This window comes from Tetrao urogallus (assembly GCF_951394365.1).
Source record: "Tetrao urogallus genome assembly, chromosome: 18".
Taxonomy (NCBI): Eukaryota; Metazoa; Chordata; class Aves; order Galliformes; family Phasianidae; genus Tetrao; species Tetrao urogallus.
The window spans coordinates 5,400,034-5,415,752 of NC_136831.1; the positions used below are offsets into that span (position 1 = coordinate 5,400,034).

The following is a 15,719-nucleotide window of genomic DNA, read 5'->3' on the forward strand; positions in this document are numbered from 1 at the left end:
CTTCTCAAAGCTTGTGCTCTTCCCAGGGCACTGCTCAGGCTCCTGGGAAGCCCCTGGTGCAGCACAGCACAGGGATGGGCAGTGGAAGGATGAATGGATGGAGGAGGAATGGAGGGAGGGAAGGAGAGATGAATGGAGGGATGGATGGGTGGAGGGATTGATGGACGGAGGGCTGGATGGGGAGATGGGAGCCAATGGTGTGGCCACGTGCATCTCCCCTGGACTGTGCTCCCCAGTCCCCAAACCAGACATCCCTGCCCACCTCTGCACTTCTGGCATTTTGTTTTCAAACCCATCATTGTCTGCAAGCTGTTCTCATTAAAACTCATGTTTCACAGCTCACCTTTAAAACAAAGCCCCAGTTGGTCTCGAGGGAAGGGAATATCAAAGAGGTGGTTTTTTTTCCCTCTTTCCCTTTGCAAGCCCAGTGCTGGTTTGTTCACATCCCTGCAAGTAAATAAATGAGCAGAGCCATGCCATGATGCAGTGGCACAAAAAATAGGAAAACAAAACCAAATGAAGATGCCTCTTCCTGCTGAGCTCCCCAGGGCCATCCCTGGAACACGGTGTGCCAACAATCAAGGGCTGGGATCTGCTTGCAGCAGGGACCTACTCCACCCCATCACACAGTGCCAAATGCCCACGTATGTTTTGTTGGACTCAGAGCTGTACCTCGGTGTTATAACCACAGTTCTAATGAAGGTACTTCTGAAGCAGAATTACCCAAGCAGCTGTTCTTGTGTGAGGTCTGGATGCAGGAAAATTGCCTTTGAGGAGCCAAATCCCTGCAGCTGGGCTGGGTGCTGTGAGTAACCCAACCACATCAGGGGACCCCCGAAACACACGGGTGAGCACGAGGACAGCACCACTACGAAGGACCTGCTGTGACCCAGCACTGTTGGTCCACTGTTGGACCCAGCGCCTCCAGCCCTCTGCAGGACCGCCCCAAGGACGCACACTGAGGTCCTGCTCAGCGGTGGGATGCAGAGGAGGAGCAGCCTCAACTTGTGCCCGGGATTTCTGGTTTGCTTTGGGTTGGGATTGTCTTTCAGGAGCCACAAACAAGTCGGGCCGCTTCTGCCTCTGCCTCTGCCTTGCCCAACCCTGCGGTGCCCAGGGTGGTGGCCGGGTGACCGGAGCCACTTCCACAGCTTCACAGCATGGAGCTGCCATCCCTATGGGCACAGGGGGGACGGGGGGACCTTGCTGGAGTGCTGGGCTCACAGGGTGCCTTTGTGGGGTGACCGCAAACCCCTCCGAGTGGTCCTGGTCCCCAGCAAAGGGACCCTTAAGGGAGAGTCCTTAAGGGAGCACAGACAGGGGTGGGCGGCCCACGGGTGGTCCCAGCAGCTGGGTCCTGTCCCAGGAACCCAATTCCCACACACTGCATGGGGGGCGGCTGAGGGAGGACTTCCAGCGGTGACTGGAAACCTTGGAAACGGCCCAAACACCAGCTGGCCTTTGGGCCTTCTGCCAAGGGTAATAAATCTGCCCCGGGGGCTGCGCGGCTGCCAGTGATGCTGGGCGGGCGCTGGCTGTGCCGATGGCTCTCAGGGGGCTGGGGGACCTGCGGGGTGCATGGCTCTATGCTGCTTGGGGATGCGGCACCGCTGGGGATGAGCTGCAGAGAGCCGAGAGCTGACCCCACTGCAGGAGCACCGTGCAGAGCAGAGCTCAGGCAGAGCTTCAGGCACGGAGCTGGGCACAGCGAGCAGGGCGAGGAGCAGCTCCCCCAGCTGGAAAATCTCCTCGTTCCCTCCTGCAGGCATGGACTGCAGGAAGAGGGTCAGGCCCCACGCTGCAGCCACCCGCATCAGGAGCTCACGGGCACAGTGATGGCTGCCTTCATCCCGTGTGCTCAGCCCCGTGCCTCCACGGGCAGCGGGAGGAAAGGGTTAAGGAGCTGCCAGCAGGGATGAGGCGAGGGAATTCAGCTGCTGACGCAGGTAGGAGATCTGCAGGCGAAGCATCCCTGCTGCAGACCCGGCAGCAGCGTCACCACCGTGCTGCCAGCTCCCCCCGCGCAGCACACAGGGCTGCTCCGACCTCAGGGCTGCTGCTCTGCACCACGGGGCCCCGATTCCCAGTGCTGCCCAGGAGCCTAGGGAGGCAGAACCAAGCTGGGGGTCGGGGCACTCCCAGCCCTCACCTTGCTGCCCAAACCCACCTGGCACTGCCATGCACAGCAGCACTGCAGCCCTATGGAAATGCCCAGGGAGGAGCCATGCCCGCAGACCCCGGGAGGGCACTGCTGCAGGGCTGCGTGTGCTGACCCTTCTGTTCTTGAAAAATCACTTGTCAGCAGCTCAGGCAATAAAAGGAACGAGTACAGTTGAAATGGGTGGCTAGGGAAGAAATGGGCGGCTGAGACACGATGCTGTCAGGGATGTTCTGCACGGCGTGGGATGGCTGAGCACAGCACAGCGTGGCACAGCACGGCACGGCTTGGCATTGCCATCCCATGGGAGTGGCAGAGGGGTGACCTGCCGGCAGCAGGCAGCTCGCACATGGCTCTGCTGAGCCACTGTTATCAGAGGACAGAGGCTGCTGTGGCATCGGGACATCGGCTCTGGGGCTCCTGAGATAGGCGTGAGCACGGGCTGTTCCTACCTTGCTGTCCCCACAAGCAGTTACCACACCAGGCCCTATGGAATACAATAGGATAATCGATGGCCCATTGTTGCTGGGCTTAATTTAGCCATTCAGGCGGGGAAGGAACAATGTGAGCGTACGTAAGCAGGAGAAAAAGCAGCAGATGAATCAGCCCTGAGCCCTCGGTGGTGCAGGGGCTGAGCGAGGCAGGCGGACGGACGTATCTGCAGCAGCACAGGTAATGGGGATGTACTTCGCTTTGTGCAATGCCAGGTCTAAAATGGCTGCGGTTGTGCTTGGTATTAAGCAGCTGCATGGCCACGAATCCCTCTCAAGCTGATCCAGCAGCAGGGATGGAGCTCTGGGGGACGCAGCCTGGGAGGGGCAGCCCCACTGCCGTGCCATGAGCAGGGCACCATCCCAGGACATCTCCCAGCCTGCGCTCAGCCCGACCCAAAATGTCCCATAAATGGCACTGTGAGTGCCCCAGCAGCCATCTGCCTCACATCCCAGCTCAGAGCCCACGTCCCTCCCACTGCCCTGCTGCTCACCATGCCCACCCTGTGCCGGGGATCACCCCGCTCGCTGTTTGCCTTTGCATTCCTGTGGGTTGGCTCACACTGCGCCCTGGGCAGCGGCTGGTGGCACATTCGGGCTTTCCTGTCAGTTAGTCACTACACTCTGATCAGTTATCTGCTTATCTCTGTTGTTCTCTTCAGGGTTTGGTGAGCCCTGCCAGTGAGGAAGTCCTTAGGAACAGTCAGAGCAGGATCCCAAATGGATGAGTCCTCCCGCACCACCCCACAGTCCCACAGACTCCACTTTTGCCTCCCTTTTGCTGTCTGGAGGTGGCAGCCGGACAACATTTCCTCCTGATGTGCCAAACTCTGGCCTACAGTCTGTGCTGTTGGGTCCTGCCTGGCTCTGCTCAGCCCAAACACCTGCACCAGGTTTGCTGCATCAGGCCCTCAACTTGCGCACTGCTTCCCCGACTCAGCCCCTTCCCTCAGCATCTCCCCCTTGAGACCCTCGGTGCCCAAGTGTGCCCTGCAATGGATTAGCAGCATGGCCTCAGCCTGGATCTCATCCTTAAGCATTTGGCTCCTGATAATGTCCTCAATTCCCACCTCAGCATCTGCAGCAGTCCCAGCCTGATCCCAGCCACAGGCACAGCAGCAGCAGGGCACAGCGACACGGCTCTGGCTCCAGCCTTGCCCACCCAGGACAATGCTCCCCAGCACCCACACGCTATCCTGGGCCAGCCAGGCACAAGCAGCTCTGCTGGACCCAGACCACCCCCACTCCAGGGGGCCCCATCTTTGGAGGAGCACCCTGTGCCCGGCCCCACACCCTGCACACCCAGGGCACAGAGCCAGCGCCCTCCCCACACCGCCTTTTATGGCTCTGCTGCAGCCGTGGCCCAAACATGGAAGTAGAGCCGGGAGCCGCCCCGGAGGCCCCCCCAACCCCACTTTGCAGCACAGTACCCACACCTGGAGCCTTGCCCTAACCACCCCCTATCCCATGCAGCCCCAGCCCTGTCCCACACAACCCCATATCTGCTTTTTGCTCCACCCTCTGCACATCTCCTGGTGCGTAGCGTTACTTTGCACACCCCTGTGCTCCCCAAAGCACAGGACGGAGCACAGCGTGCATCATGTCCTGGTGCTGCTCACAGCGTCGCACATTAACAAGCTGTGAGCAGAATTGGGGTGCTGGTATGTACAGCCCAGGTCCCCACCTCACCCTGGGATGCAGGAGGAGAGGGGACAACTGTCACCACCACCACCACTGCCTGCCGGAGTGGGCAGGGCTGGGGGACCCATCCAGAGGAAAGGGTGTGCCCCAGCAGCACAACGGGTAGGTGGGAGAAATGAAACTGCCTCCACTGTCCCCACAGCATCACCCCAAGGGCAGGGTGCTGCCTGTCATCTCCCCTGGGGACCCAGCTGGGTGTGAGCCCCAGCTCACCGCGGGTCACCGCAGATGGGGACAGCATCACCGCAGCGGTGATGCCACGGCCCAGAGGATTTCACCTGGGGAAAAGCTGAGCTCTGGGACTGCGTGTGGGCTGTGAAGTGTGAGCGAGGCCAGGCAGCCGTTATTTCCTGGCTGAGGGCAGTAAATCCCCACAGATGAGGACAGGGGCTGTTCTTTTAGTGACAGAGCTCCATGAATCAGCGCTGCCGCTTTCTGCACCCCACAGCCTCCTGCTGCCTGGCACGCCTCGTGTCAGCATCCTGTCCCAAAGCCCCCGAAGGGGTGGCTCAGGGCAGTGCCATTGGGCACAGGGCTGCGAGGACCTTCCCTAACGTCTTCCTTCCTGTTCAGTTCAGCCCCTGTAGCACTATGACCAAACCGGTGCTGGGTTTTCCAGATGCCCTGGGAGATGCACATAGGGTTCCTCACAGTGTGGTCACAGGTCACCTATTGGAATGGGGTTTTCAAAGTCTGCAAAGCTCAGCAGGAAGTGCAATACTTCAGACAGATGTCTCAAAAGCCCTTCTGCTTGGGGATCAAGGAGGAGCCAGGGGATCAGGGAGGTCCTGCAGCCCCAGAGCTGCAATAGGGGCTGATCCCTGATCCTGTCATGATGACCCACAGGGGAGAGCTTTAATCCAGAGGAGAAACCCAAGCAGCCCTAGCAGCTGGAACGGCAACTTTGTCCCCTCTCTGACTACAAACAAGCACGTGTTTTTGACAACTGTTCTGCATCTCTTTCCTGGCCTGGGTGGAGCTCCCCACTGCACCAAGTTCCCGTGTGAAAACCCGTGGTTAACCTAAGAATTGCACAGCTGGGCCTCAGGGGTTGGAGCAGTTGGGGCACAGGTGACACAGCAGTGAGCACAGTGTCCCCTTTGGATCCTTGGGCTCTTCAGGCACTATGGAGCCATCACAGTGCACACAGGTGGTGCTGAGAGCTGGCTGCAGCCGTGTACCCATCCCTGTCCCCAGTTCTTTCAGTGCTGGTGAAGAAAGCCTGCGAGTGTGCTGCAGAGATTGCAGCGAGCACATGGCTTGGAGCTGCTGAATTCCTGGGGCAGGGAAATGCCTTTAGGGTGAGAGGGCAGTGTGGTGCAGTCCTGTGCCAGGGTGGCTGCAGAGCACTGCATGTGTTGGGGAGCCGAGCATCTCTCACACCGCCCAAGAGGCAGCTGGAGCTCCCCAAACCTGCTCAGCATCCTCAGGGGAAACCAGACCACGAGCAGCAGCCTAAAAATATCTGCCCAGAGTGCTCAGCTGAGAGAAGGGGAAGTGAGAAGGGAGCAGGGCTGCAGCTTTCCATGGAGAAGCCCCATCCAGGCACGGGGCAGCCAAGCACAAGGAACCTGCTGGGGAGCAGAGCGCTGCAGTGCTTACACGGCCAATTCCAGGGGCTGGCATTGCCCTGATTAACACACGTGTGCAGCCTGGGCTGCAGGTTCCGCCCTGAAAGTACAGCTGGTCTCCCACCCCCATGCAAATCTGTGGCTTTTCCAAGGGGTTTAGCATGGCTCCTCTTGGGTTGGGCTGAGCAGCTTTATAGCAGAGCGCTTTCTAGTGACAGTGTAATGCACAGGGGGTGGACGGAGTAAATCTTCCCGAAATCTTTGCACACACAAATATTTGGTGTAATCCACGGAAGGGGTAACGTGCTGGGGCAGTCATTGGGCTGCTGAATGGCTCTGCAGTCAGGCTCCAGCTACACAAGCAGAGGTGACGCTCAGCGGAGCAAGGCAGGGCGGAAGGAAACCAGGAGGGAGGGAGGGAGGGAGGAAGGGAAGGCTGCAAGGAGCTGCGTTGCTGCCTCAGCTCAGGTGCAGGCAGAATAGAAACTGCCCACAGTGCTGCCGCCCGCTTCCTGCTTCTGCTGCATAAGCAACATGCATGTTCCAGCCTTGTGCATGTCCCAGCTCCACGTGCATGTCCCAGCCCTGCTGCTTGAGAGTGCAGCTGGGCCCGTTCAGCCCAGCCACAGGCTGATGGCACGAATTCTGATGCATGCAGTCCCCACACCATGACTGGGATGCTGCTGCTGCTGCTGCTGCTGCTGCTGCTGCTGCTGGGGCTCTGCCTGCACCTGCAGCTCCTGAAGGCGGCCCAGCCCAAACCAGTTAATTATCACTGCTGTCTGTGGGCAATTACCCACCTCACCTCCTGCACTGCTCTCCTGCCCAGCCCATGGCAGCACCAAGCTGCAGCACACACTCCTCAGCTGTGAGCTCAGCGAATAAATCAATCCATCAGCTGCTGGGTGAGCAGCTCAGACTGCCTGGCCTGGCTGTAGGGGCTAATCCTGCTCAGAGGGATTTGCTGGGAGGGTTTGAGTAGGAGATAAAGCTACTGGGGTGCCCTGTCCTATAGTTAGGGCTCATTCCTGCTCCCTGGGGGGTGGCACTGGAGCAGTGCAGTGTGGGGTTGCTGCTCCTGATCCAAATGCTGCTCCCTGCCAGCACGGCCCAAGCTTGCTTTGCAGCCACATGGGGTGGAGCAATCAGGTTTTGCTGCATACAGCGATTCCAGCAGCACCCATGATTGCTGAGGTTTAGGCTGGTGGTTTATTACCTAAGGACGGTTTGGGGACTGGTTTTCCCTGAGTTTAGTGCTCTCTTCAAGATGGCATTTCTAAAAGGAACCCCAGGTAGAGTGGGTCCAACCCTCTTTGCCTTCGATAACTAAAAGGTCAAAAGGCTGCTTTAGCTTTTCAAAACCAAAATCCTGCCCAGAAAGTTTCTTCCTCCTGCCCACGATCCAAAGCTGCAGCCCACGTGCTCAGCTTAGAGCTGCGTCCACCTGCAGAGCCCTTATCCATCCATCAGACCGCAGCACCAACCCCTGCATCCAGCCACAGCTTGGCACGTCGAGATTGTGTTTGCAGATGGGAACCTCAGGCTGCTTTCCTGAAAAGGGAGAAGGACCCCGCAGGTATGAGCTTTGACTCACTGCTCCGAGTCGTTTGGTGGTTTTGTTCATTAAGAAGCAGGTTCAGAGGCCCTGCTTCTTCTTGCTGAGGGGGTGTGGGTGTCTGTCTGTCTGCCTGCAGCTGTCTGGCCTTGCCCCTTTGGTGTGAATGGAGCTGCAGCTTCGCAGCCTGCTCTGAAGGAAAAGGGACTTTCTTGCTCTCCTTTCAAGGGTCCCTGAAGCACAGGGTAGGCACAGAGTGCAGTGCCCTCTGAATGCCTCCAGTGAGGGCAATGCAGCACCTCAGTCATCACCAATGGAAGTTTTTGTGATTCTGTAAATGGGGATGGTGAGAAAAGTCTGCACAGAGCACTCTGGTTCTTCTCCAACTCAGAGCAACTCCTCGCACTGCCCTCAGACTGCAGTCCCGGTGGCAGAAACATGCACAAAGCCATTTCTGGAAGAGAAAAGCTCATAATTACACTCAGCTGCCAAGGAGCAGCATCAGCTTAAGTGATAAGAGGCAGAGGAAAGCTCAGCCCTCTCTAGGGATGCTCGAGGAGCCAAGAGGAGCCATGGAGGAGGTGCAGGAGGTGCAGGATGAGACCGACGGTGCTACACCACCTGCCCCAAACACACAGCTGTGCCTCTGAGGCACAGGGATGCTCCAGTCAGTGCCCACTGATGTGTGCCAGTGCTTCAGGGCTGGGGGATGTTCTGGGCTGTGGGATGTGGGACCGGCTCAGATCAATGCTGAGCTCTTCACAGCAGCACTGCCTCCTTCCTCTGCGCTGCTCCTGACTTCCCTGGCTTTAAGAAGCTTAAGGGCAGATGGCCTCAGGCTCCAGCACCCTTGTGTGAGGCTGGGGGTGAGGGCACAGCAGAAGGGCTCTGGGAAAGTGGGGGGGGTTCCCATGTAAGCCCCCAGAGGATGGATTCTCCTGTGAATCCACTGCTTGGCTCTGCCCTCAACACTGGTGCTGTAGAGATGTCAGGCCTGCTGTGGCAGGGAGGGCTGCAGGGCTGCTTGGCCTGGGGAGGGAAGAAGTAGGGGCTGGCAGGATGGGGGGAAGCAGCAATCTGTGGTGCTTCCCGAGCGCTGCAGGTGCCGGGTGCTCTGTGTGTTGATTTTCTTCCTGCAGCAGTGTCTGAAAATAGATTCACATATTCCTGCAAAGAGTTTATTGCAAAGGGAGTTTGCTGCTTCAGAATGCCTGCTGTGCATGCATCGCTTCAGCTGCAGCAGCAAAGGGTGGTGGGGATGATCCAGGGGTTTTTCAGCACAAATTCAGAGCAGTTTCCAGCCCTGGTTCCAGCTGGGTTGGCTCTTCCATCACTGTTTTGAAGCAGCTCTGGCCAGCAATATCTGAGCACTCAGCACCAGCAAGGGGGTTTGAACTGCAAGGCAAAGGGGCAGCTTGTATTTAGAAGGAGACGATAATTGCAAGTCAGATTTGCTTGTTCAATACTCTATTGACAGATTTGCCTTGGCAACCTGGAACAGGGTTTCATTGTGTGCATCTTACCTCATGGCATCCTATTGATTGTTGGTGGGGTGCTTTTTATTTTTTTTTTTTTCCCTGAGCCTACCTATTCCTCCTTCCCTTGTCTTTCTGCAGCACGCTGTTGACCTCAGCATATTAGAGCCTGATGTTCAGAGTGGCCGCTGCTCCAAACGTGAGCCAGGCCTGACAAAAGCAGAAGGGCAGAGCCAGAGCCCAGCTGGACAGGTAGGAATGAATGGGGCCGGTGCCCTCCCCCTCCCTCCAAGGACGTTGTGACGCAAGAGAGTTGCAAAGTCCGTGCCTGGCCGCCTGCAGGAGCGGCCTTGGAGGAAAGGCTACAACTATTAATGAATTAACTTGGTTATTATTTGGTGTTCCTGGCCAGTTCGGACTGCAGCAGTAACGGCTGGAAAAGCTGAGAGCCCAAACTGCAGCCTTGGAGCCTCCTTGGTGGAATTAGAGGATTGCAGCTGGAAACGAATTGCTGGTTTGAATTGCTAATAATGATATAGACTAATGAGCAACATCAGAAATGATGGCATGTGCAATCAGTGCTGCTTGATAGCAAACATACAGCAGGTCTGCTGGATCTACCAGCATCGGGGGAGAGGGGAAAGAGAGCACGGCGTGTTTTGGAGAGGCAGAGCTCAGCCCCAAGCTGACAGAGCTGGCTCTGTCTGCAGGGTAAGAAGTTTGTAACCAATGATGAAAAGAATAACCCCAAACACCCAGTGCTGATGGCTAATAGGAGAGAACACGGGCAGCAGATATTTGAGGGGAAATTGCCTTGGTGTGCATCCTAGCACCTGCAGGAAGCCCATCTGTCTCAGGCTGTTTGGGGTTTGTCTCCCACCCAGAACTGCCACCGAGAAACCCAAATTCTTATACAAGTGCGGCCGAGGGGAAAGATAACATCCCAAGAATGTCCATCTGCACCTCACCCCTGCCTTACAGACAAGTAATGAACATGCATGGTATTAAACTGGCGTTCTCTGCAGCTCTAAACGGCAGCAGTTGGCTCTCATTCCTTTGGGTTGGTTTTTCTGTCCTGTGATACAGGAATATACATTAGGGGACGCCAGCGGAGAAGAGGCAGCAGTTAGAAACGTCTCCTGCTTTCTTTAGTGAGGGTATTTTATGTGCTTCCTATCAGGTGTCCTCTTTCGAACTGACAAAGGGAAAGCTGTACCAGTTCGTGAACCACTGCTACATGAGCAAGGTAAGAGAAAGAAAATCACCACCATTACAATCATTACAGTGAATCATGTGCAATCAGCTCACTAACAGAAAGCAGACGATCATCCTTGCAGGCAGCTCCAGCACGGGAGTTGGTGCTGAGCTGCAGGAGCTGTGAACCACGCCACGATTAAAGCTCTCCTAACGATGCTGTTTAGCGTCGCTTTCACCTTTTTGCTTTTCGATTCCCTCAACCGCTTCTCCTCCCGGGGCAGATTCTACAGCCGTGCGAAGGAGATTTGCTCGCACCTTTCTGAGCACGCACATTTTGCATCCCCGCCGCCCGCCCCGTCCCGTTGCCGTCGGTGGGCACGGAGCCGTGCCGGTGCCGTAACGCAGCGCTCGGAGCGGCCCCGCGGCCTCCGCTCGTTTCTCCGTTTGTCCGAACAGTGGGGAAATTGCACCGAATCGCGTTCGTCTCCTGGGCGTTTGGTGTTATTACGAGCATTAGCGGTTTGTGCTCGGCTTGTCTCCTCTGGCAACAGGAGAAGCTTGAAATGTCAAAGGGGAGGGTTAACAAACTCCGCCGGCATAAATTTCTATGAATATATGTTTCTTAGGAAAACCGCTAAGTTAAAAAAAAAAAAAAAAAAAATTAAATCTTCCTGTCTGGGCTTTCTTTCGGCTGCTGTTCACAATGGATAATAATTCTTACATTAAGCCCCTTCGGCCCTCCAGGGAAATCAAAATTGTAATATCAGTTTGCTTTTTATTGGCTCGGCTCTACGATCTCGGCGGCTGCGTCTTTGTTATGGTCCCCGGCGCGGTGACATTCAGAGCTGTCTGCGCAGTGCCCCCGCACCGCCGGGCCGGGCCCCGAAGGCCGCCGGCTGCCGCTGCTGCCAACGGGGGGAGGGGGACGGCACGGAGAGCACGGAGAGCACGGGAACCTCCTCGGGGCGCTGCCGGACCTTCGGCAGCGGATCCGCTCCGTTCGAGCTCGGCCCCTCTGAAGTTACCGGGATCCGCGTGGGCAGAGCGGGCACAAGGAAGCGGGACCCGGAGCACAGACCCCGGGACGGGGAGGCGGGGATCACGGCCCCGGGCCGCCCGGAGGAGCCCCGCGCCTGCCGTACCCCGCAACCGGCCGGCCCGCCCCGCTCCACCTGCCCGGGGAAGGTCACGTCCCAGTACCGCACCGCAGCGGCTCCCACCGCACACCGGGCAGAGAAGGGCCGGGATCCCCGCCCCGCGGCACGGCCACACGTGGGCCCGACCGCCTCGCGTGGACGGAGCCCCGCGCTGCTCTCCATCCGCTCACGCGAGCGGCGAGAACGCGCAGCGCACAGCGGGAGCCCCGCACGCCGCCGCCGGTTGAGGCTTCCGGCACCGGGCGGGGGGAACGCGCCGCCGGACCGGGGGTCACCCCGCAACGCCGGCTGGAGGACCAACGCCAGCACAACGCCAATTTATCCGCCGTGGGCCGGGACTAGAGAAGGAAGACGCGGCGGGCCCGGGCGCTGCGGGGCAGCCCACGGCAACGCGGAGCCTTCCGGGGGGGGCTCAATCCCCACGCATCCTCGGGGCGGGTTCCGCACCGCACCTCCGGCCCCGCCGCTCCTCCGGCCGCGCACCTGCCCTCCCCGCGGGGCCGTGCTGAGTCACGCGTGGGGCGGGGGCCGGGCCGCTCGTGCGTGCCCCCCCTCCGCCCCGCGCCCGCCCCCCCTCCCCGCCTCGCTCCCCGGCAGCGCTGCGCCAATCCCCCGGCCCCGCCGTTGACGGGCAGCCGGGCCCGGGAGGCACCGCCTCCCTGACGTCTCGCTCCGGGATTTGCATGGGTTGCGGTGCCGCGGCCGCCGCGCAGTGTCTGTCGGTTCGGCGGCGGGAGCTGCCGGAGCCCGAGCCCCGCTCGGCCGCAGCGGGCAGCGCGGACGCCCGGCTCGGCCCTTCCCGAGCGCAGCATGGAGCTGCCGGCGGTGGGCGAGCACGTCTTCGCCGTGGAGAGCATCGAGAAGAAGCGGATCCGAAAGGTGCGGAGGGAAAGAGGCGGGGAGGCGGAGAGGGGGGCCGCGGGCGGGCGGGCGGTGGGTCCCGCTGAACGCCGTGTCTTTGCCTCCCGCGCTCCGCAGGGCAGAGTGGAGTACCTGGTGAAATGGAGGGGATGGTCGCCCAAGTGAGTAGCGGGCGGGGGACGCGCGGAGAGCGGCCCCGGGGCGCCCCGGCGGGGTTCGGGCGGGCGGCGGGAGGCGGCGGCGGGGCCCGGGCGGGCGGCGGCGGGAGCGGAGCGAGGCGGGAGGCGGCGGCTGATGTGCACCAGAAAATGGCTCCTTCCCCCTTTCCCTCCTCGGGAGTCGGGCTCCATATTGCAGAACCGAGCGGGGGGGGCGGGGGGGTGGAAAGGGGGGAAATAAGGGCTAAAATAAAACCGCGCGGCCCCGCGGGTCGGATCGGGATGGTCGCTCCGGGTGGCAGCGGGCGGCGCGGTCGCGGAGCGCTCGGGGCTGCGTGACACAGCCGGGGGGGGGGAGGCGGGGAAGGGAGGGGGCCCCGCGCGTCGGACCCCGCGGCCGCGTCCCTCCTCCGCGCCGGGGCCGCTTTAATGGGTCCGGGAAAGGGGATTTGGAAAATTTCATCATGACATGCTTAGAATTCCTCCGGAATAATAACTGCGCTAAATAAACAGTCCTGTCCCCGGCGTACCCCCCCTCCCTTCTTCAACCCCCCCCCGCCCATCCCCCTCCCGCGGGACCGAACCCCGGGCGCGAGCTGCGAAGCGGGCCCGGGGCACCCGGCGAGAACGGCCCCGACCCCTACACCGCGCCCGGCCCCCGCCTGACCGCTACCCCCGTCCCCTCCGCAAGGTATAACACGTGGGAGCCGGAGGAGAACATCCTGGACCCCCGGCTGCTGATCGCCTTCCAGAACAGGTGAGCTGCGGGTGCCCGGCCCCGCGCCCGGCCGTGCAATTGTACATGCGTCACGGGGCCGTTCGCCGCCCGGGGGCCGCGCAAGGGCGGACGGGGGGTGGAGGGCGCGGGACGGGCCCGGGGGGCGCGGCCCCGACGGGGCGGGTGAGGGGTGCGGGGCGCGGGGCCGGGAGACGCCTCCGGTGCGCGATCCCCGAGCCGTTCTCCCCCCACGCCGCGCTCGGCTGCTGCCCGCGCGGGGATTCGATGCCTGCGAGTGGAGGAGGCGGTGCTGCTGCTGCGCTCCAACTGCTTTTTTTTTTTTTTTTTTTTCCTTCTTCTATTTTTTTTTTTTCTTCTTCTTTTTTTTTTTTTTTTTTTTTTTTTTCCTTTCCATGCATTTATTTCCTGTCGTATTTTGGCGCAAACTGTAAACTTCACCCCTCGCCGCGGCGGGGGGAGGCGGTGGCAGGGATGCCGTCCTGCAGGCACGTCCCGCCCCAGCCCTCTTGCAGGACCCCTTCCTGCAGCCCCGTACCTGCGGCTCCGGCCCATTCCCGCTCCCAAAACCTCCCCCCCATCCCCTCCGACACCCGGACCGTGGCACCGCAGGGCGGGGGGTGCAGCGTGGGGGGTTGCAGCCTCACCGTGATGCCGTGTTCCTGCAGGGAGCGGCAGGAACAGCTGATGGGATACCGCAAGCGGGGCCCCAAGCCGAAGCCGCTCGTCGTGCAGGTAAAGGCGATGGGGAGTGGGTCCCGGGGGGCTGCTTTCCTTTCCACGGGTTGCATCATACGAAGGATCTGCGTGCAGCACCCAGGGGATGCGTCCCCAGTGCCGAGCTCATGATGCAGCCCCCGGGCACGGGGCAGTGTGCAGCTGGGTGGCATTAGCAGGCTGCTGGCCCCGGCTGGACTCCGTTCCCAGGCAGCTGATTGAAGGGGGCTTTTCTTCTTTTCATTGCTTCATTAATCTGGAGCAATGCGGGGCCTGGAAGTGGGCGCGGGTTGGGCTGCGCGGCGCACTGAGCGTGCCGGGGGTGGCACCTGCGGCGGGGCCCGGCCAGGCTCAGCCCTCGGCTTTGTGTTGCAGCTGCCCTCCTTCGCCCGCCGCTCCAACATCCTGACGGGGCTGCAGGACCCCACCGTGGACACCCGGCCGAAGCTGGACCTCGGCTCCTCCGGCAAGAGCCAGCAGCACCAGTATGAGCTCAACAGCAAGAAGCACCACCAGTACCAGCCCAACGGCAAGGAGAGCGGCGTGAAGCACCAGTCCCACAGCAAGGGCAAGTACTACTACCAGCTCAACAGCAAGAAGCACCACCACTACCAGCCCGACCCCAAGATGTATGAGCCCCACTACCATCCCAGCAGCAAGGAGCCACAAGGCCAGGCCTGCTTGGACAACACCAAGAGCCCCCTGGGTGCCCATCCGGATAAGTGGGTGCACGGTGCGGCCAAGAACCTGCTGGGCCCAGTCAAGAACCTCGCTACTGAGAGCAAGAATGGGGCTGAGAAGAACCTGTCCAGTGGCACTGGGCCCCCCCCTCGCGACAGGGTCACCAGCAACGGGCTCGGGGGCAAGATGAAGATCGTCAAGAACAAAAACAAGAACGGGCGCATCGTGATCGTCATGAGCAAGTACATGGAGAATGGCATGCAGGCGGTGAAGATCAAGTCTGGGGAGCCACCCCGGAAGCGGGCGCCGGAGGAGAGGACTGCTAAGAAGGGCGGGGAGGAGAAGCTGGAGGCCTGGAGGAAGCCAGGCGAGGAGAGGGCGGTGGGCAGCAATGGCCTGAGCGCTGCGGAGGGCGAGAGCAGGCAGCCCGCTGCTGAGCCGCAGGAGGGTCCCAGGAAGCCCTCTCCGAGCAAGGAGCTGCCCCTGCCCGTGGCTGAGCAGCCGCTGCAGCTTACCACCAAGCCAGACCTCGTGCCCTGGTCGCTGAGCCCCGGGCATGAGCACAGCCCGTCCTCCATGGGACTGAACCTCTCAAGCCCCAGCGCACGCAAGCGCTGCCTGTCAGAGCCACACGGGGACCGCGAGCCGGGCAAGAAGCGCCTGACATCGCGCAGCATCAGTGCCCCCACCTGCCTCGGCCCCGAGCGGCCGGAGCTGCCCGCCCAGCCTGAGGTCATCCTGCTGGACTCAGACCTGGACGAGCCCATAGACTTGCGCTGCGTCAAGCCACGGGCGGAGGGCAAGGCGGCCCTGGTGCAGGTGAAGCCGGAGGAGCCGCCGGTGCCGGCCGAGCAGCCGCCCGTGGAGCCGCAGCAGCAACCCAGGCAGGCGGCCGAGGAGGAGGAGGAGGAGGAGGAGGAGGCCGAAGGCCTGCAGGATTTCAAGCCCTTCTTTGGGAATATAATTATCACAGACGTGACCGCGAACTGCCTGACCGTCACCTTCAAGGAGTACGTGACGGTGTGAGGCGGCTGCTCCCCATGGGAGCGCAGCCCCGCTGCTGCCCCGTCCCCAGAGCCAAGTGGGGTGGCATCTCCGGCCCCGGTCACTGCGGGATGTGGGGCCCTGTGCTGCCCCACACGGTGCCCACTGCTGCTGCTCCCACTGCGGGTGCTGTGGGGCTGCCCTGGGCGCTGTGGGGCCGGGCGGTTACTCAGAGTTATAGTATTATATTTTAACAGTGCTAACTTGTCGAGTGATT

The 15,719-nt window shown here is 60.7% G+C and overlaps 1 protein-coding gene across 1 annotated transcript; it reads left to right on the forward strand.

Moving 5' to 3' along the window:
* Positions 1–12,115: 12,115 nt before the first annotated feature.
* On the forward strand, positions 12,116–15,484 carry CBX4 (chromobox 4; the record flags this gene model as incomplete). Its single annotated transcript, XM_079544449.1, has 5 exons — positions 12,116–12,184; positions 12,284–12,327; positions 13,016–13,081; positions 13,729–13,795; positions 14,153–15,484. The coding sequence occupies 5 exons, from the start codon at positions 12,116–12,118 to the stop codon at positions 15,482–15,484; spliced, it is 1,578 nt and encodes a 525-aa protein (XP_079400575.1).
* Positions 15,485–15,719: the final 235 nt, after the last annotated feature.